Source organism: Ictidomys tridecemlineatus, chromosome 10 (assembly GCF_052094955.1).
Source record: "Ictidomys tridecemlineatus isolate mIctTri1 chromosome 10, mIctTri1.hap1, whole genome shotgun sequence".
NCBI classification, from domain to species: Eukaryota; Metazoa; Chordata; class Mammalia; order Rodentia; family Sciuridae; genus Ictidomys; species Ictidomys tridecemlineatus.
The window spans coordinates 123,097,287-123,118,625 of record NC_135486.1 but is presented as its reverse complement, the minus strand read 5'-3'; the positions used below and the strand labels follow the sequence as shown (position 1 = coordinate 123,118,625).

The following is a 21,339-nucleotide window of genomic DNA, read 5'->3' as shown; positions in this document are numbered from 1 at the left end:
CCCAGCAACTCCAGAACCTGAGGCGGGAGGACAGGACATCGGAGGCCACTGGGCGACTCAGACTCTGTCTCAAAAATTTAAAAAGAAAACAAACTAAAGAGGGCTGTGGCTCAGGGGTAGCGCGTCTCCAGTCTCAAGCCCAAGAAGCCTCCCCGACCTACCTACCTCCCGGGCGGAAGCCGTCTGCCTTCGCTCAGACCGCGGGCGCACACGCTCAGGGCGGGTCCTGAGGCGCAGGCCAATCAGGGATTGGGGAGAGCGCAGGCCAATCAGCAGACGCGAGCGAAGGAGACAGGCCAATCAGCAGGAGAAGGCGTGCCTCCGCTCTCTGGCGCGTGTAGGTCAGTGGAGCGCGCAGCTCTGCGCTGCTACTGCAGGTCCCGCTGCTGAGCGAGAACCCAGGTTGCTTGCCACGCGATGCCACAAGGTCAACATCAAGGAGGTTGGGAGATGGTGAGTGCGCGGCTCTGCGCCCCGAAGGGAGGATGTGGAACCGGAGCTGGATATGGCGGGAGCAGGAAGTGGTGGCCGGGACTGCGCGGTCCCCTCTGGAGTCCAGAGTGCTGCTCTGGGGCGGCTCAGCTCCCAGTCCCCTCTGGCATTTCAGGCGGGTGGAGTAAGCAGCTGGACGCTGTACGTCCTGTCCCCTTCCTACCCCTTGTGTTGGCTTCAGCCCCTCGCGTTCTGACCCCTCCCTGTGTGGTGGCGTCAGCCCCTGGGGTCCTATTCCCTCCCCGCGCCATGTGGTGGCTTCAGCCCCTCGGGTCCTGTCCCCTCTCTTGGTACTTGGTTAAGCCTAGACCGTTTCTCTCCCAGCACTAGGTACAGGAAGATGCAAACCACAGGACAATGTAGTTAGGGTGCCCTAAGTGTGGTCCCAATCTTCCTCACCTCAGGTGACACTGATTCTTTTTTTTTTTTTTTTTTTGGTTGTTCAAAACATTGCAAATCTCATGATATATCATCTTTCATACATTTGATTCAATTGGGTTATGAACTCCCATTTTTACCCTAAATATAAATTGCAGAATCACATGGGTTACACACTCACATTTTTACATAATGGCATATTAGTGACTGTTGTATTCTGCTACTTTTCCTATCCCCTACTATCCCCCCTCCCCTCCCCTCTCATCATCCCTCTCTACCTCATCTGCTGTTGTTCAATTCTCTCCCTTGTTCCCCCCCCCTTCCCCTCACATCCTCTTCTATGTAATTTTGGTGACACTGATTCTTGGTGATTCTGTCCCAGTGATATGGCACACGTCCTAAGGCTGGACTCATGCCCAACTCCACCACAGCTTTTCTTACTCATTTGATGGCAGGTATTTTTTTTTTTCAGTTGTGCAATGTATGTCTTTGAATTCATTTATAGCTTTGACTAAGGGCGACTTGAAGCACAAGATGTTCAACAAGGTGTCCATGGATGCAGGGAGAATCAGGACTCACCTATCCCACCGTATGTTCAACTTCACCCCCTTGACATCTGACTTTTATGATAATGGTTGGGTGGAACCTTGCACATTCTGCACACACACTGCCCAAGTACTTACCTTTACATTTGGGCATTATCATTCATTCACGTTTAATCTTATCCTCAATGAGGTTGGATTTATATAGGCCTTCTTCATCGTACTAAAAATACAAAGCTTTTACATACATGTAGATTCAGGTATGGATTTTGTTTGTATTATGATCCCTTGGTCTTTATTATTACAAAGTTATAGTTTCATAATATACATCAGGGTCAGGAAAAGACAACTTCTTTTGCTCTTGTAATTCAGAAATTTCTTGGCTGATTTCATATATATTTAACTTCCAGATGGATTTTAGAACTTTTTGCTTTGGTCCCTTCTTCAACTAAAAATGAAGAGGCTGTTGGTCAATGGTAGAGTGCTTGACTAGCACATGTGAGGCACTGGGTTTGATTCTCAGCATCACATAAAAATAAATAAAATAAAGGTATTGTGTCCATCTACAACCAAAAAGGATTTTTTTTTTTTTTAAGTAAAGCATGTGGCTTGGGTTGTGGCTCAGTTATGGAGTGCTCTCCTAGCATGCACAGGGCACTGGGTTCAATCCTCAGCACCACATAAATGTAAAATAAAGATATTGGGTCCACCTAAAACTTAAGAATAAATAAAGCATGCTGAAGTATTTTATATATATATATATATATATATATATATATATATAGAGAGAGAGAGAGAGAGAGAGAGAGAGAGAGAGATAGATAGTCAATGGACATTGATTTTATTTATATATTTATATGCAGTCCTGAGAATTGAATCCAGTACCTCACACATGCTAGGCAATTACTCTACCACTGAACCACAACCCCAGCCCCAAGCTGAAATTTTCATGGGATATACTTTAGATTAATTCAGGGGAAATTGTTTGTCTTTGTAGTGATAAGTTTAGTGTAAATAATTGAGTCTTTTATCTGATTTAACATATTTTTATTTTTTTATAAATTTTACAATTCTCTGAACATGTATTCATATAAAATAACCCAAGCATGTGACATCTACATAAAATTTATGTGATGTTTACACTATTTGCTAAACTGAATGTTTATTCAGTCAGATATTATTGTTACTAGTGCGTGGCTGGCTTCTGAAAGCATTTTCCCACCCTTTATTGCTTGTCTTCCTGGCTGTACTCCCCCTTCCCATACCCTGGGTATCAGCTGTTTGCATCAGTACTACTGTGCCCATCTCTGTTATCATGGTCCTCCAGTTCTTGAGAATGCATTTCTTCCATATCTTCACCAATACTGTTTAATCTTATCTCTCTGGTGTGATTTTATTTTGTATTTCTCTTATTCTAAAAAATTTGGATTTTTTTATGATCATTGAAGACTCAGATCTCCTGTGTAAAGGGGCTGTTCCATTCTCTTGCTTGCTTTTTTGGGGGGTCCCTGTCTTTCCCTTTCTTATAAAAAGTGTTTGTTATATGTAAGGCAGTTACTTTCTCCCAGTCTGACCCTTTGTTTTGTATCTTTTGATGTATCATTTGAGGAATATTGGTTTTATTTTAATATTTCCCATTTTATGAAATTTTTTAAATATTGTTTGTATTACTTTGAAAATAAATAACTCCCTTTTTTTCTTTTGTGTGGTTGTGATAATTGAAACCACATCCTTAGCCCCATTTAAATTTTGCCCAGGGTGACATTGATCTTGGGATTCTACTGCCTCAGCTTCCTGAGCCACTAATATTACATACAAGTGTTCACCACCATGTCCATTGTATAACTTCTGAATGCATTTTTTATATTTAATATTTATATTACCTCTATAAATGATTTCTTAAGTGGTATGAGGAAAGGGTACAGTAGGATTTGGGGGTTTTATTTTGTTTTGTCATACAGATATCCTATTGTCAGGCAGCTTTCTTTGGAAAGGTTGTAATTTTCTTCCTTGCTGCAATGTGCTTTATGTCATTCATTGCTGTCTAGATGGCAAAGGTCCTTTAAGGTCTCTGTCTTTGGCTCTGTGGGTCTGCTGTGGTTGCTAGACCCTCAGAGCCCACATCATGTGCGACAGGGTGGTTTTCCTCGGTGATGGGCTTCATGCATATACATGTCTGTCAGGTGGAGTGTTGTAGTCCGCTCTCTGGCTTCTAGGTCATCTAGGCTTCTGCCAGTGCTCTGTGGTTTGGAAAATGCCAGAGTCACCTTAGGTTGCACTTCCCAAAGTAGATCCCCATGGTTAAGGGGGGCAACAACTTATATGTATATGTGTCACAATTAGATGTATGTAATCAATGTGCAGTTTTCATTTGTCAAATTTACCAGAGCTCGTTCAAGTTCTTTTGTCTTCTAATAGCAAGAAATTCTGGCTTTGCTGATATTCTGTGGCATGTTCATTTTTTTTTTGTGGTGCTGAGGCATGTTCATTTTTAATATCTTTAAATTTGACTCATTTGTTTAGGGTTTTTTATCTACTCTCCTTTCTTAGAAATTTTGCCTTTTCCAAACCATTACTACTGATATTTAGCTAATGTGTTCTTGGTCTCTCTTTTACTTTACCTATTTAAGAGTATGTGATTTCGTTTTAACCACAGCTGTAGATGCCTAGCACATTTTTCAGGTTTATAGAGGTATAATTGATGTGTACATATTTGAAATGTACACTTCAATCTTGACATAGTTACATATGTGTGAAGTTAGCATAACCTTCAACATAGTTAATATATCTAATGCCAATAGTGTTTCCTGTGCCCTTTTAAAGTCCCTCCCTTTTGTTCTTTTTCACCACCTTTTATTTAATGAATTTGGTCTTATTTTGCAAAATAAGTAAATGAACAAAAAGAACAAGCCTCGATGTTACATGAAATAATGAATGGCCACAAGGGGAGTTCACCATGCACCGACTATCAGCACTAAGAAACAGCAACATGATGAAGCCTGGGCAATCCCTCCCTGCCCTCCTCCTCTTACCACCCCTCCACCCTCCTTAGTGGTAACCTCTGATTCTCTGATCTAGCTACTTCTTAGAGTATCTTCCTTTCAAAAGCAAAACAAAAAACAGAAGTAGAAGTGTGACCACTTCTTTATTAAATTACAAAAAGGGAAGAAGGAGGCAGCTCTTTTTCCAGGCCAGGGATAGTTAATCTGGATTGCCTACTTGATTGGACTGAGAGGTGCCTAAGATTAAGAGGCTACTAGTATCAGGGAACATGTTTCTACAAATGATTGGCTTGTGAGACAGCACACCAAAGGTGCAGCCATTCTAAATGTGGGCAGCACAGTCTAGTAGGTTGGGGCCTGGATGAAACTGGAAGTTGGAAGAGGGAGGAAGCTACTCATGTGTGAGCTTAGTGCTCCTAGGGCAGGTGCTTTGATTGCTGTGTGATCTCCTGAGACCTTGGACTCCTGTTCTTTCACTCTTCCAAAGTGGACTCTGACCAGAGATTTCCAAGCCATCTGTCTCCAGCTAGGGCTGCATCATTAGTCCTTCCAACTCTCAGCTTCCTGGGCTGAGCAGCTTCTGGTTCCTGTAGCTGTCCAACCTGCAGAGAGCTACTGTGGGACTGTCCAGCTTCTAGTCTGAGGGCAAGGACTGGTGGGATGGGCTGGGGAAAACAAGGAGATGGAGATGGGCAGCTGGGAGCTCAAATGGACAAGTTAGAAAGTGGAACTACAGCAGATGTAGGCTGGAGGAGCAGTGTCTGGAGAGGAGGAATTGAGACGGCTGGGAGAAAGGAGGGGAGGACCCTGAAACATTTCCCAGAGCCTGCGGCCAGGTGAATCGGGGTGCACTTGTCTGTTTCCACCCTTGGCTTCTGGCCCTAGGGGCCTCATGGTAGAGGTATGATGCTGTCACCAAATTTCCTACCTTCTCCCAGTCGCAGACATTTCCCTGCACACCACTGCCTTCATTGTGGGCCTCTCCACCCTCCTCTTCCTCATCCCTGTACCCTTTCATCCTCCTCCTCCTCAGCAGTCTCCTCTTCCTCCTCAGCTCTGTTCTCACTGCAGCTTTCCTTTGCTCTTTCCAGCTTGCCTTCTCCTCAGGTCCTGGGAACTTACTACACCACTGCCTCTGTGCTCTTCTTCCCCATGGTTTAGACTGGGATGGGCCAGCTGGAGCAGGGGTCCTTGGACTCAGGAGGGAAGTGGCAGCTGGAACTTGGTATGGTCTGAATGTCAGCTTCTCTCAATAGTATTGATTTATACTCCATTTCAGATATTTACATGTCACTTGAATTTTCCTTCTTTGCAAAGTGCTTTTTGGAATATCTCAGCAGTGTCCATCAGTTTCCTCACAAGTGTATGATATCTCATACATTCTGTACAATAAGGCTTTTACTAAAAGTGTAGACACTGTAAGCATCTTCTCCAACTCCATGTTTTCCTTTGAACAGTAGAGATACATGAGCTTAAAATGAAAAAAGTGGGATTCAGAGATAGAAATCCATAGAAGTTTATAGGGAAGAATCTTAGAAATTGAGTAACACAGAGAAAGTTGATTGTGTGTGTGAGTCTGTGAGTAAAAAATTAAATAGATGAGGGAAAAATAGAAGGCTCAAATAACTAAAATCAGAGAGTAAAGGGAGAACATTACTGCCTAGTTTACACCAAGAAAAGAATAGTAAGAGAAGAATAATGGGCTGGGGATGTGGCTCTAGTGGTAGCGTGCTCACCTGGATGCGAGGGGCACTGGGTTCGATCCTCAACACCACATAAAAATAAAAAATAAAAATATTGTGTCCAACTAAAACTAAAAAATATTTTTAAAAGAGAAGAATAATAGAAACAGTAGTGTGCCAGTATATTAGATTATTTAGATTGAATGGGCAAATTTCAAGTCATGCAAAACTATGAATGCTGATTCAAGGAAAGCAGTAATCTGCAAGCAGTGTTCTACTCAGATTGTTTTTATTGATAAAATCAACTGTGTTCTGAGAAAATATTCCCAGAGCTATACTGCTGAATTCTATTAAACCTCTGCAGGAGTCATCCAAGAAACGGGGTTGAGAGGCCAAGAGTTACTTAACATACTGCACTGCATCAGAACAACCCCAAACCCAAGTCACCATCTCAGCAAATGAACAGACAGATTTGATTGGCTGAGGTGTCTTCTCTTCAGTAGTTATCCATAGGGTCTCTGGTGTTTTAAGTGTGCATTGCACAGAGATCAGAACCTGGCTGGCTTTTGCTCTTCATTTAAGTCGATGCCTGTCAGACATGGTCATTCTTAGGGTGAGGCAGCTCTTCATCCTTCTCAGTTCCTACTTCATTTGTCGTGCTGCCTTTCAGGCCTAGGTACATACATGTTATCAAGTTAAGAAAGGTGTTCTGAGTTCTTTATTGCAAGTGGGATAATACTTTCAGAATTTTTTCCAGCCAGGTTTAGTGACAAAGGCCAATAATCCCAGTGGCTTAGGAGGTTGAGGCAAGAGGATTACAGGTTTGAAGCCAGCCTCTTAGCAAGGAACTTAACAATGCCCTGTCTCAAAAAATAAAAATAAAAAGGTCTGGGGATGTAGCTCAGGGGTTAAGCACCCCTGGGTTCAATCCTTGGCACCAAAAAAACAAAAACTTTCCATGTCTCTGTGGATGATCACATTATTTTTTCAATAGAACTATGAATACAGTGAAATGTATTAGTTGATTTCATAATATTAAACATTTCTTTATTCCTAGAACGAATTTGAAAGAGCATCTTCCTCAGTTTTCTCTTGGTCACCCCCTGAGAGTTATTGCTTCCTCAGACTCCATCTGGTTTCTACTCCGTCCATCTTGTAGGTTCTCTCACTCTGGTGGCCTCAGCTATCCCTGGTGTTCCACTGCTTTCTGAATATCATCTTCTCCTTAAATCTTCCTCTGAGCTGCAGACCCTGTGTCCACATGGCTTCCCAGTGTTTGGCCACAGAGACTTCAACACAGTGTTGCAGTTCAGTTCACCTCCTGACCCTCACGGTCATTTCCTTTTCCTCAGCTTTGGTCTTGAGCACCATCGTCTACCCAGGAAGTGAACTCCCATCTTCACCTCTGTACGGCCAATGGGTACCAAATTCTTGTCCTGTTTTTTTTTTCTGTCATTTTTTTCTTTTTCTGTTGTGTCCTCCACTTTGTATTGTTGATGTTAGGGTTAGCTGTGTCACCCAATTTCTTCCCCTCTGACTCCTCCTTCAGTTCTCCCCAGCTCTCCTTACACAGGATGACTTTCAGAATGCAGGACTGTTAGGTAATTTGCCGCCTCTCGTTGTCCCCTCCTTATTTACATCTGTGTTTTAGGAGGTGGGTGGTGTTCGCTTTTGTAGGGACACTATAAAGTCTCTGGGTATAGGAAGGAAACATGAGTATGATGTGCTTCTATTTATGTGGAATTCGTGTTGCTGGAACTAGGTAAAATTTTAAATTGAAAATCACAGTACTGTCTATTTCTTAAGCGCGTCCCCTCCTGGGCTGCTCTTCTCAGCACAGGGACATCCTGCATGCGGTGTGACTGTCAGGTTTGTGCTTTGACAGCATGACCCCTTTGCTCCATTCTGGTGAGAAGGCTTTCCAGTGGACGAGCTGAACCCCTGAGTCATGTCAGTGAGGTACAGCCTAATTGAAGAGCAGGCTGTTTTCTACTTCTTTGTTATTGCATTCAACGCTGAACATGTGAATCTAACTGTTCATTGTATTGCTTCAAATGTGTTTTTTCTTATGTCTTTAGGCTGGGTTGTCAGCTCTTTTCAGAAGCAAAGCTTCATTTATCTTGTTCTTGCTAGGAATGAAAACAGTTCTCAATCTAAGGTGGGGATTATATATGGTATTTCTTGGAGTTACTGAATTTCTACAGAGAATAAAAATCCGCTTGCCCCTTAAGTAACAGGCACATTCTTACAGAAGTGTGAGCACTTGTGATCCTGCTCTGACCCATGCTGAAGACTTGTGAGAGAAATTTTCCTTTACAGTGTCCAGTGTCCTTTGAGGAATTGTCAGTGGACTTCACCTGGGAGGAGTGGAAGGCCCTCGATGACTCTCAGAGAAACCTCTACAAGGATGTGATGCTGGAGACCTGCAGCAGCCTTGTGTCCTTGGGTGAGTGACTGACTCCCTGGTAACTCTCATGGCAGTTATTTTCTTTGGGGTTGGTAAATGTAGGAACCATTTCTAAGTTTTAATTCTAATTATGTCATATATTTTAGTGGAAACTATAATTGTAAATTTTTTATGTAGTGTGATGTGGCCACCACTCTTGTAGTCTCTGTTTCTTTGAGTCAGCTTTGGCTTCGCACATGAATGAGAGCTTCTGGTACGTGTCTTCCTGTTTCACTTAGCATGGTGTTCTTCAATTCCCTCTGTGTTGCTACAAATGACAAATTGGGGTTTTAATGGCTGAGTGTTATCCCTGGTATTCGTGTTCCATGTTTTCTTCGTCCATTTGTCTGTGAGTGGGCACTGTGGTTGATTCCTTATCATGACTTTTGTGCTCAGCACTGCAGTGGATGTGCAAGTGCACACAGTTCTTCTGGGCTCCAGGGGAGTTCCACTGCTGGTTTTCACAGGGGTCTCCTTGCCCCATCCCACCTCAGCAATGCCGTTTTCCTTCCTTCACCTCCACCAGCACTTAACTCTGCCATTTTTACTGGGGCAGTGGTGCCTCACAGTGGTTTTCACTGGCTCTTCCCTGGCGATGGGAGCTGCTGAGCATCTGTTCGTACTCTCTCCTGGGCTATTTGTGTGTCTCTTTTGGGACACGTCTCTTAAAGTCATTCACCTGATTTTTAACTGGAATATTTGTTTCCTGCTCTTGAGTTGAAGTCCTTCTGAGCTGTGGAAACTACTCCCTGTTGGATGGAGAGTCCATGAGCATTCTCTCCCACTGTGCATGCTGGCACTTCTTCCTCCTGGTCCTTTTCTGCATAGCAGCCTTATCCACATAGCAAGGCCCCATCTCAAAGCAGGGCTTTGCCCAATCAGCACATGGAAGTGTCCCCTTCTGTTTTCCTGGGCAGTTTTGTGGTTTCACCTCCTTTCCTGATCCACACTGAGTTGGTTTCTGTGTATGTTGAGAGGAGGCTCTGCCATTTTTCTTCTATACACAGATACACAGTTCCCTCTTACTGAAGAAAGCATCCTTTCCAGATGCATGATCTTGCTGCCTGGGTGGAAATCTGTCAACTGTGATTAAATGGACTTACCACTGTTATTTCTGTCATGTTCCCTTGGTCTGTTTGTCTGTCCTCATGCAGTACCATGCTATTCTGGTTACTGCCATCTTGTAGTGTGTTTTGGAGACAGGTTTTGTGATGACTACAGATTTGATCTTTTAGTTCAGTATTGCTTTTAGTATTTGGGGTCTTTTACACATTAATACAGTGTTTAGAACTTTTTTCTGCTTCCATGCAATTGCTATTGGTATTTAGATAAGGGTTTTATTGAATCTACAAATCATTTGGGTACTAGAGGCACTTTAGCAATGTTCTTCTGATTAATGACAATAGGATGTTTGTCCATTTTTTATGTCTTATTCACTTTCTTTCATCTGTGTGTTATAATCTCATTGTAAAGTCCTTCACTTACTTGGTTAAATTTACTTTAAGGTGTTTTATTTTTCATTAGCTATTATAAACAGGATTACTTTCTGGATTTCTATCTCAGTAATAATAATATAAAAATTACCATTTTATGTTGATTTGTTTCCTGCAACATTACTGAATTCCTGTATAGGTTTTTGCTCAAGTTTTTGGTTTTCCTATGTATCAAATTATGTAGTCGTTCTATCATGATAAATTGACCTCCTTTCTGATCTGGATGCCCTTTATTTGGTTCCCTCATCTTATTGCTATGGTAAGACTTCCAATACCATGTTGAATAATTGTGGTGAATGTGGATATGCTTGTCTTGTCATTTCTTAGAGGAAATGACATCAGGTTTTCCCCATTTGTTAAGACATAGGCTTGGATTTTGCCATATTCAGTTCACAGTAGTGTTGAGGTACAATTTCTTTTTATCTAATTTTTTAGAGATATGCTAAGGAAAAATTTTATCAAATTCCTTCTTATATCAATTGAGATGTTTATATTGTTATTAATCCTTCATTCTGTTTTGGAATCCTGAATTACATTTACAGATTGGCATATGTTGAGCCATCCCTGGGACAAGTCACACATGATCAAGCTATATAATCTTTTCTTGTGTTCTGTTGAATTTGATCTGGTAAAATATATTCATCAGAAATATTGTTCTTCAATTTTTTTCTTGTGTTTTTGTTTGATTTTGGTATAAAGATAATAATGATATATAATGAATTTAGAAAGGTTCCTTTAATAATTTATAATAATTTAAAAAGCATTGATGTTAATTCTTTTTTTTTTTAATTTGAAGCTGCTAATTCTGGGCTTTATTTGTGGGAGACTTTTTTTAAAGATTAGGCTTTTTTTTCACCTTTATTTTATTTATTTTTATATGGTGCTGAGGATCAAACCCAGCACCTCGCACGTACTAGGCAAGTGCTCTACCACTGAGCCACAACCCTAGCCCCTGTGGGAGACTTTTTAATACTGAATCAATCTCATTACTTACTATTGGTCATTCAGATGTTGTGTATCATGATAGTTCTGTTTTCTTCAACTGTTGGGTGTAAATGTCTGTAAGGTCCTTTTCGTCTGTATTATGGTTTAACATCAGTATTTCTCTCTGTTTTGTCAGGACGATCTGTCCAGTGACTGTTGAAATATTGCTTTAGCCTTCTGCCTCTCCTTTCAGGTCTAGTAACATTCCCTTGTTAAGTTGGTGCTCATACTCCAGCACAGGTGTGCATGCGTTTGTGGATGGATCCTTTTCCATTATGTAGTGTCCATCTCTGTCTTTTGTATTCTGCAGCACAGGTGCAGGTGCTTCTGCTTGCTTTGTATCTGTTTGCAGGCTGCATCCTTTTCCACTTTTCCACTCTTCCACTTCAAGCCCTGCCGCCTCTACAGGTGAAGTGGTTTTCTTTTCAGCAGGTTATCCTTGGGTCTAATTTTATTTTTATTCATTCAGCCAGTCTGTGTCTTTCTTCGGAAATTGTGTTTATAGTCACGGTTATTTTGATAAGACATCTTTCCTCATTCTGTAATTTTTTATGTTGCTGTGTGTTCTTTACTCTTTTCCTCCTGATTATCTTGTTTGATGGCTTTCTGTATTGGGGGCCTTGTTCTGTTTTCCTCTGTGTGTCCACTCTGCAGCTGAGTTTTGGACCTTCTCATGTCTGTGAGGATGGTAGTTGCCATCCTTCTACTTCTAATGCAGGACTTCCTCAGGCACTTGTGGGGCTGGGGTGATAATGATGAATCCCTCAAATTTTACTTATCTTGAAAAATCTTTTATTCCTTTATTTCTGAAGGATAGCTTTTGGGGGTTTTGTTGTTTGTTTGTTTTTGTACCAGGAATTGAATCCAGGGGTACTTAACCACTGAGCCACTGGGATTACAGGTGTTCACACCATGCCCAGGTGAAGGATAACTTTTCTAGGTGTAGTATTTTTTCTTTTTTATGTTGGAAAAAAGAAACTATATTTAGAATAGCCAGCTGGACTCTGTTTAGATGATCCCAATTTGTTGGCATCGTCCATAGCATCATAATCAGGAGCCAGTTGAACATATGCCTTTTTCTCTCCATCAGGCCTGATCAGGGTGTTAACCTTGGCCACATCAATGTCATAGAGCTTCTTTATAGCTTGTTTGATCTGGTGTTTGTTGGCCTTGACATCCACAATAAAAAAAGTGTGTTGTTGTCTTCAGTCTTCTTCATGGCTGACTCAGTGGTCAGAGGGAATTTGATGATGGCATAGGGGTCAAGCTTGTTTCTCCTGGGGGCGCTTTTCCAGGGATATTTGGGCTGCCTCCAGAGCCACAGTGTCTTGGGTTGCCTGAAGGTAGGTGACATGCGGATCTTCTTCTTTTTATGACTGTGGACATCCTTCAACACTGCTTTCTTGGCTTTCAAAGCTTCTGCTTTGGCTTCAGCTTTGGGAGGGGCAGGAGCTTCCTTTTTTAGCTTTCGGCACCATCTTTTTGCATTTTTTTTTTTTTAAGGAATTTCAGTGTATCCTCTATTTGTATTCTGGCCTGTAAGGTCTCAGCTGAGAGATCTGCTCTTCCTGTTTGTTTGTTTGTTTGTTTGTTTGTTTGTTTGGTTTTTAGTCTGTGGCTTGATGTTTTTCTCTTGCAGTTTTCATAATTCTATTTGTCTTGTACTTCTGATAGTTCCATTATACTGTGACTCAGAAATTTTATTGATGAAATCTATTAGGCCCCTCTGAGCTTCCTGGATCTAGATGTCCATGTTTTCCCTGGTCTAAATTTCACCAGTTAGTTTATTGCATAAGATTCTCTTCTTCTGGAATAGCCATAATGTAAATGTCTCTTTGTTAATGATGTTCCATGTGTTTTAAAGGTTTTTCTTCATTTTTTATATTTTTTAAAAAACGTAACTTGGTGATTTCAGAATACCCATCTTCAAGATCAGAAATTTGTTTTTCTTCTTCATAAATTCTAATGAAGCTTTCAGCTGGCTTTCTTTTCTTTCTTTAAAAATTTGCATTAATTTATTTTGTAGCACCAAAATTTGATGGTTACTTTTGCAGCCTCTAACTCTTCAACCAGTTTCTCCTTCATATCAAAAGCTGCCTTTCTGATTGCCTGTCTTCTGCCTGTATTCTCTCAGGTCTGCTTGCACTCTCTCACATCATTCTCTGGAATTCTTTCTATTTGACTCTTCTTCATTGTTAGGTCCCAGCCTCCGAGGAATGAGTGCTACCTGTCTCACAGATGTCCTCACTGGCGTCATCTGGCTCAGCTTCTGAGGGCAGGTAGCTGCCTTCAGTGACCCAACATCACAGTTTAGCACAAGTCTCCCATTGTTCTTCATTAATAGGACATAGCATTATTAAACCTGAGAGGATCTTCAAGTTGGAGCAAGGATCTGGGCCATGGATGGCAAAGGAAGCCCCACACCAGCACCTCCCAGGTCAGTCCACACCTCCTGGCCAGGGAGGTCAGGGTGGTGGTATCTCAGCAGACGGCAGCTGTGTGGGATTGTTCTCACTAGTTTATCCCAGTCCCCATCCCAAAGGCAGCTGGTCTCATGCCTCAGACACAAAGATGATTTCTCATATTTCAATACATTTCCTTTCTTTGTTGCTGATATGTAATTTTTTTTTTTTGGTAGTCTTACTTAAAATCCAGTTCCTATTTCGTTCTAGTTAGACATTTTTGTTGATTACTTACTTTCTCAAAATTGTGTTTCTAAGAACCATAAGATAAATTAGATTAGGAAGTTAGAGGTCGATGTCACTTTCTAGTGTGGGAAGATCATTTTCATCAGCAGAGCCCTCTAGGTTTCTACTGAAGCTTCTCACTGAACAGTGAAGTGAGCAGCTTTTTCCTGAAACTATATTCCAGCTCAGGTGGAGAACAAGTCATTTGTACCTGCATCCTATAAGTAGAATATTTCCATTGCAAATCTGAAAGAGAAGCAATGTAGGATGAGATTTTACTCACATCTTCTGTGAAAACTAACTGCAGGCAAAAACTAAGAACAGGCAAAAGAAATGGCAGATAAAAAATCATCACTAACATCTACTACTAGGCACCAGGTGAATATTTCAGCTAAACATTTCCCTGTTTCAAAAAAGTAAAATAAACCAAGCAAAAAAGTAGCATGATTTGATGCCAACATATATTAATGTAATTTCTTAAATTTACTCCAGACAAAATCCACACACACATCATAACTCAATATAATCATCAGGAGGTCTTACATCTTTAACACCTTTATGTTTGAATTCCATAGAAATGTTTACATGTATTTCACAATATTCCTTTTATACTATTTTAGATGTCCATAAAGTGAATGACCAGGTTGGGGCCAGCCAAGATCACAAAGTGAAACATCCTTGGCAAGTTGTCACAGCCAATGGCAGCAGATCAATAGAGGAGAGGTATGAATCAAGAAGAACACATGAAGTGAGCCCACTCCATATTCCAGCTCTGACTGCACAGAGTGGAAGTTCTTCAAGGACCAAGTCTGAGGACTTTCACAGATGGAAAAATGAGCTTCTCCACAGTGAGCAAGGTGAGGTACAGGCAGGAGAGAGGCCTAATGACCCTAAGGCAACTAGGAAGCCCCTCAGACGTGCTGAGCATATTAGTCCAGAGACCAAAGTCCAGAGTGTGCAAGGCCATTGCCAGCATTATGGACAGAGGAGAGCCTTGATCATGAGGACAGTACTGTCAACACAGAAGAGATTTCATATGGAAAACTCTGCCAGCTCTGGCCATGAATGTGTGAGACTCCTTGGTAAGGCATTGCCTATTGTTCAAGGGTTGAGTCAAGTGAAGGAAAAAAGTTTTGATAATGATGTGTGTGGGGAGACATTTTGTAAAGCGTCTGACCTCACTGAGCATAAAACCATACACAGTGGACGGCAGAATAACGAATGCAGTGATCGTGACAGGCCTGTCATTAAGAGGCTGTGCCTTTTAGACCATCAGAGAACAGATGCAAGACAGAAGCCATGTGGCCATGATGAGTCTGAGGACGTCAGTCAGAAGACACAGGTGAGCATGCGTCAGGGAATCCATGGGGGAGAACAGCCCTGTGGAGCATATGAAAGTGAACAAAGTTTTAACCAGAAGGAAAAACTCAAAAGGCATCAAAGAACCTACACAGGTGAGAAGCCACATGCATGCAAAGAATGTGGTAAGACGTTCAACTATAAATCACAGCTCACTGCACATCAGAGAACCCACATGGGTGACAAGCCGCACGCATGTGAAGAATGTGGGAAGACCTTCTCCTGTAAATCACAGCTCACTGCACATCAGAGAACCCACACGGGTGACAAGCCCTATGCATGTGAAGAGTGCGGGAAGACATTTAACCAAAAGTCAAACCTCAGGGTACACCAGAGAACCCACACAGGTGAGAAGCCATACAGATGCAGTGTGTGTGTGAAAACCTTTTACTGTAAGTCACATCTCACCAGACATCAGGGAATCCACTCGGGTAAGAAGCCCTATGAATGTAAAGAATGCAGGAAGTCCTTCTACTGTAAGCCACACCTCACTGTGCATCAGAGAATTCTTACAGGTGACAAGCCCTACACATGTGAAGAGTGTGGAAAGACATTCAACCAGAACTCAAACCTCAGGGTGCACCAGAGAACACACACGGGTGAGAAGCCCTTTGAATGTGATGTATGTCAGAAGGCCTTTTACCATAAGTCACACCTCCAAAGGCATCAGGGAACTCACAGGTGAGAAGCCCCACGCACGTAAACCTTGCAGGGAATTCCTCCAGATGTCTTCCTTCACTGTACATCAGAGAACTCACATGGGAGAATGCTGTGGATCTGAGAATACAGCTCTTACAGAAGCCCGCTCACCAGGCAACATAATGAGGACACACCTGTAAGAGTATGGGAGACGATATCATGGAAGGGTGCAGAAGAGCAGGTATCAGGAAGCAACCAGAGCCCCATGCAGTGGAGATACACTGTGTTCTCCAACAGCCGTGCTCGGCTCTGGGAATCACAGCAGTCATGTAACTGCTGCCAGCCTAGCCCCTGCGAAGCCTCCCATTCTGTTTTTCCCTGGATTTACATGAGCTATGGTTCTAAAGCAGCCATCACCACAGGTCATGGTCACTATGATTAGAGAGCATAGGTCTCCCTGCTTTTCTCCCAGAATTTCCTGTTTTCAGTTTCCATGAGTGAACCAGGCTGAACCTCTCCACACGATATCTGCATCACAGTACTGATCATTTAGCCTACTTCATGTCACAAGCTCTGAGAACTCAAATCTTCTTTTATACTGCAGAGCTCACACAGGAGAGAGACCTGTGCTGTCACCCTTTATTCTCAAGTCATTTCATTAAAAGTAAAAGCAATCATGGCAAAATGACAAGAAATTGTGAATGCCTTATCAGGTGTAGACATTTAATTGGACAGTTTGAATAAAGTAAATTTTCTTAAGTTTCTTTAATGTGTGAAATTTTTTAATAAAACTTCAAACGTTAAAAAAAATTGGTACATTATAATTATACATAATTGTAAAAAAAATCATTACTGTATATTTGAGCTTGCACACAATGTGACAGTATAATTTGTTCAATTTTGTTCTTCAGTACCATATTTTTATGTATAAGAAATTATAATGGCTGGTCATGGTGGCACATACCTGTAATCCCAGTGGCTTGGCAGGCTGAGGCAAGAGGATCATGAGTTCAAAACCAGCCTCAGGAAATTAGCAGGGCCCTAAGCAACTCAGCAAGACATTGTCTCTAAATAAAATACAAAATAGAGCTGAGGATGTGCCTCAGTGGCTAAGTATCCCTGGTTCAATCCTTGGTACCAAAAAAAAAAAATTGTAATGAATGAAAATTTATATGATTTGGACATTAATTTTCAAAGGAAAGTGTTAAATATCGAATTGGAAACTATTTTAAAGTATCTAACTACATACCAGTAAACACCTGTGAATCAAACATGAATATAATGCTTTTTATCAGCACACTGGTCTGAGCCTTAGAACATTGTGGTCTTAAAACTGGAGGTGGTAGCTGCCTCGTGTTGTGATGGGCAGAGGCTGGGCTTGCTGTTGAGGAGCCTACCATGCACACAATCCTGTGTGTACAATTTATGCGCTGCATATTGATTTGACAAACATTCCATGATGGAACCCAGCATAACTGTGCTGGTTGCTTTTCATCCTAAGTACAGTGGATGGGGCTTGGAGTGTAGCCCAGGGCAGTGCTCATGCTCAGCATGCAGGAGGTCCTGTTTCAGCACCCAGCATAGATAAGCAAGCATACATTTAAAGTTTCATTAAATTTTTCATATTAAATGATATTCTAACTCACTAATTCTGTGCTGGACACACGCATGCACACAGAGAAGCAGGTAATTGCAAATCTGTTCTTTCCTTTTGTGTTTTGAGGTACAGAAAGTGTGGTTTGGTGCACACAGATACACCTAGTGTTCCATGGAGGATTTCCCAGGGTCATCAACTGTCCAGATCATTGGCATATTTGAGGAGAATGATTGTCATGGGCAACAAATGACATTTTATCATTTAAATGTCCTGTCACTGAATTTGTTCAGCTGTGTATTAATTTCCTATTACACATAACAGCATAACAAGTGGCATAAAACAACACTCTTACTTTTTTACAGTTCATACATCAGAAGTCCAGCAGGCTCAGTCTTTTCCCACGAGACCAAAGTCAAGGTGTCACAGGTGTGAGAACTGTTCTTGGGGCTCCAGGAGGAATCTGGTGCCAGGACCATTCAGCTGTTCAGAATTCTTTCTCACAGTTCTCACAATGGCACAAAATCATGCTGCCATGTCCTAACTTCCTCTTCTGTCGTGGCTCTTTTTTCTGATTAAAATGCACATTGAGTCTGTCTAGATAATCCAGGGTGATCCTCCTGTTTTAAGGTCACATGATTCGTAACCTTTGTTATATCAGCAGAGTGGGGTTTTTTGCATGTAATATAACAACCACAGGAGTAGAACCAGGGATGAACATCCAACTGCAACATTTATGAGACCAGTGAATTTTGCCATGAAAACATTTAAAAATTGTCAAGCTTGCAATTTATCACTTACAAAAGTTAATCGATACACTGTATATGGATTATAGTACACTTTATGTTTACATACATTTCATATTTTAACATTCTACATGTGTGTGAACTCTTATTTTTTCCCCAAAATTTTCACATGAACTTTCATTGAGTTGTGTGAATCCCAAGACTTCCAATGCTTCCTGTTGGCTCACATGTTTTCCTTGCATTTATTTTTTTTTAACATTTACTTTTTAGGAGTAGTTGGACACAATACGTTTATTTAATTTATTTATTTTTATGTGGTGCTCAGGATCGAACCCAAGACCTCACACGTGCTATACGAGTGCTACACCACTGAGCCACAGTCTCAGCCCTTCTTTGCCTTTCTTTTGAGACCCTTTTTAAGTTCTATGTGTAAAATCCCATGCTCTGCATCTAACATGCAATGTAAAGCTCAGAATAAGTATGCAAGTAGAGGGAAAGGAACACAGGGATGGAGGAGGGAGGGGAAGGAGAAGTCCTGGGGACTGAATTTGAACAAATTACATTCCAGCTTTTATAATTATGTAAAATGAATCCTATTGTCATGTATAACTAAAACAACCAATAAAAATCATTAAAAATGGGCTGGGGTTGTAACTCAGCGGCAGAGTACTTGCCTAGCATGTGAAAGGCACTTGGATTCAATCCTTAGCACCGCATAAAAATAAACATAAAATAAAGGCATTCTGTCCATATACAACTATAAAAATAAAGTTTTTTTTAATTCTATTGGAAATTGTAAAAAAAAAAAAAAGTAGTCTCAAGATTAGAAAGAAATTTAAGTAGGAAAGACTTTTTTGAGAAACAGAATCTTTTGACAAACATGTTTTGCTGCTGTCACCTCAGAGGTCAGGACTCCATGTTCTCTGTTTCCTCTTGGACACCCTGTCTACCTCCAGAGATCCAGGATTAGTAAGATCATCCCAAATACTCCAGAGTCTCCTTGGACATGTGATCTAGGAGCTAGTGAATATAGGTGATTACCACATTGGAAAAAGGTTTTCAGATATAATATCAACTTCCCACTCATTGCCATGGCAGGGACAACAGCAATTGTGTTGTTCTTTGGGTCGCTTTTTTATTTTTTCATTTGTTCTTTTGAGATATGAATGACAGTAGAATATATTTTGATGTATTGTACATTCCTAGAGTGTAATTTCCCCCTCTGAGGAAGGATGAGGACACCGCAGTGCTGGTATATCTGGTGGTGTGGCTGCCTCCTTCCCACAGTGTGCCTGTGGGACCATTGCCCAGACTACAGATTGGAATCAGGTGAACATTTCATGTTTCATATATCAGGTGCAGACTCTGAAAGACATTTTGCATTTCAGGCAGGAGTCTGGGTGTGTGGTTTTGTAGGAAACGGGATTTTTCTGAATTTGATACTGGTCCAGAGTCAAAGCCATTGAGACAGGAGAAACTTCCCTCAGGCATTAGGTGAGCCCATAAGAGAGATGAGGGTGTAACCCTGCCCTCCTTTCCCTGACAGCACCTAATGTAACTCGGTGCCATCCTTGGGGTAATGATTGTTATGTCTAAAATGGATGATCATGCAGTCTGAGTGAGTTTCAAGGTGTCTGAAGAACTAAATTGTATTCCATTCAATGTTCAGCCCACTTTGCACAAATGACAGAGTTTTAAGGGCAACTAGATAATAAGTAGTGTGGATTGAATCCTGGTGACAACTGCTGGATGAGAATTTATTCTCACGCACATACATGAAGTGCTAAATGGAGGGAGAAGTTCTGTCTGAAAGCATAAGAGCTTGATGAATATGGTGAGACTATTTTCAGTCTTGAACTGGGGAGGCAGCATTTATGGAAAGGTGAGCATACAGTGGTGGATTTCAGGTAGCAGCTGTCAGCCTCAAGTGTGTTGTATTGTTCTTTCCTCTTAGTTAAAAACTACTCTCAACCCAAATCTGCCATTTCAACTTGTAACATGCAAGATTCCAGGCCTGATGCATTTTATTGATAGTTGTACCACTAATGTCATTCAGTAATTTCACTTCACTGACAACTGTTTTACTTAACTAATGTCTTTTTTAATACGTGAACTAAAATGGTGCTGATTAGTGTCCATCCTACACTATTGTATTATGTACTAGTGTTTTGTGTCCCATAGTTCAGTATATGAAATGAAATCATTCAATAATTCCTGTGGCAGGTGACATGAAAAAAAAAACCACTCTGTTGATATAACAAAGGTTACTAATCATGTGACCTTAAAACAGGAGGATCATCCTGGATTATCTAGACAGACTCAATGTGTGCATCCAGACTTGTAGCCAGTTTTGTGTTCACTAAATCCAGCATGGTCCTAGGCAGTTTCTTCTAACTTCATACCACCGTCACTGCTTATGCATTTTGTCAACACTTGCAAGTGTTAGTCACATTTGATGTTGGTCTATGGAATACTTTCACACACGTCAATTGAAACTCTTTAAACTCAAAATTGCAACACTGAATCAATGCACAGGATTATAACAATAGTAAAGTCAAAGCTAAATATCAGCTGGATTATTGGTTCATTGGATTTGATGGTAGAGCATGGTTTAAAGTGCCCACTATTACACCAGCCCACACAGGATCCAGTCTCCACTCAACCTCCCAGTATGTGAATTTAGACAAATCAGTCTCTCTTAGCTTAATTTCCCCTTATCTCTGTGATGGCAACACTGTCTCATAGATTCATGAAGAATGAAGAAATAATCACATGCATGTTCTTTATAGGAGTGTTAAGTACATTGCAAGTCTACTTTAAATGGAGTTCATTCTAATGTATAAAACCTATTAAACAAATCTGTAAGTATATATGTCTAGGAATTAGTAGTAAGGTAGCGCATATCTCATTTTCCCTCATAGGAACCTTTGGTTTGGTAGATAAATACCAGTCCACTAGGAATTTGGCATTGGGAATGGTCTTACCAGGCACTATGATTGGAATCTTGAGGAATTGCTTCTCTTTGTTATCTCTTCCTTTGTTTCTCTGGGTGCAAGTTATGTCCCACAGATTTGATCATTGAGCACCTGATAGTAGTCAACTCCTCATTCTTTCTCTTTAAGGGACTCTGCCAGGCAACTGTATAGCAAAAGCAATTCTGAACCAAAAAAGCAGTGCTGGGGGAATCATAATACCTGATTTCAAGTTATACTACAGAGCTATAGTAACAAAATTGAATGGTACTGGCATAAAAACAGACATGTAGATCAATGGTACAGAATAAAAGAGACAAAAC

General features: G+C 41.1%; 1 protein-coding gene and 1 pseudogene across 3 annotated transcripts; one reads left to right on the top strand and one right to left on the bottom strand.

Annotated features, from left to right (window-relative positions):
• Positions 1-311: 311 nt before the first annotated feature.
• LOC101973823 (zinc finger protein 39-like) lies at positions 312-16,468 on the top strand. Of its 3 annotated transcripts, XM_040276710.2 has the most exons (5): positions 326-453; positions 1,376-1,459; positions 8,416-8,542; positions 13,364-13,456; positions 14,327-16,468. In XM_040276710.2, exons 2-5 carry the CDS (start codon positions 1,427-1,429, stop codon positions 15,748-15,750), a joined length of 1,677 nt encoding a protein of 558 aa, XP_040132644.2. In that variant the 5' UTR covers positions 326-453; positions 1,376-1,426; the 3' UTR covers positions 15,751-16,468. The 3 variants fall into 3 exon arrangements, with proteins under 3 accessions (XP_021584290.3, XP_040132644.2, XP_040132645.2); XM_021728615.3 differs by lacking the exon at positions 1,376-1,459 and having other exon boundaries at positions 312-453; XM_040276711.2 differs by lacking the exons at positions 326-453; positions 1,376-1,459 and having other exon boundaries at positions 8,432-8,542; positions 13,219-13,456.
• On the bottom strand, positions 11,979-13,178 carry LOC106144975 (large ribosomal subunit protein uL23 pseudogene; annotated as a pseudogene).
• Positions 16,469-21,339: the final 4,871 nt, after the last annotated feature.

Excerpts from the sequence above, each read along its gene's own strand:
- LOC101973823 (XM_021728615.3), top strand. The coding sequence starts at position 418 with ATGCCACAAGGTCAACATCAAGGAGGTTGGGAGATG. Across the intron at positions 8,543-13,363 it reads CAGCAGCCTTGTGTCCTTGG|GACATAGCATTATTAAACCT; the intron begins GTGAGTGACTGA and ends CTTCATTAATAG. Across the intron at positions 13,457-14,326 it reads CCCACACCAGCACCTCCCAG|ATGTCCATAAAGTGAATGAC; the intron begins GTCAGTCCACAC and ends ATACTATTTTAG.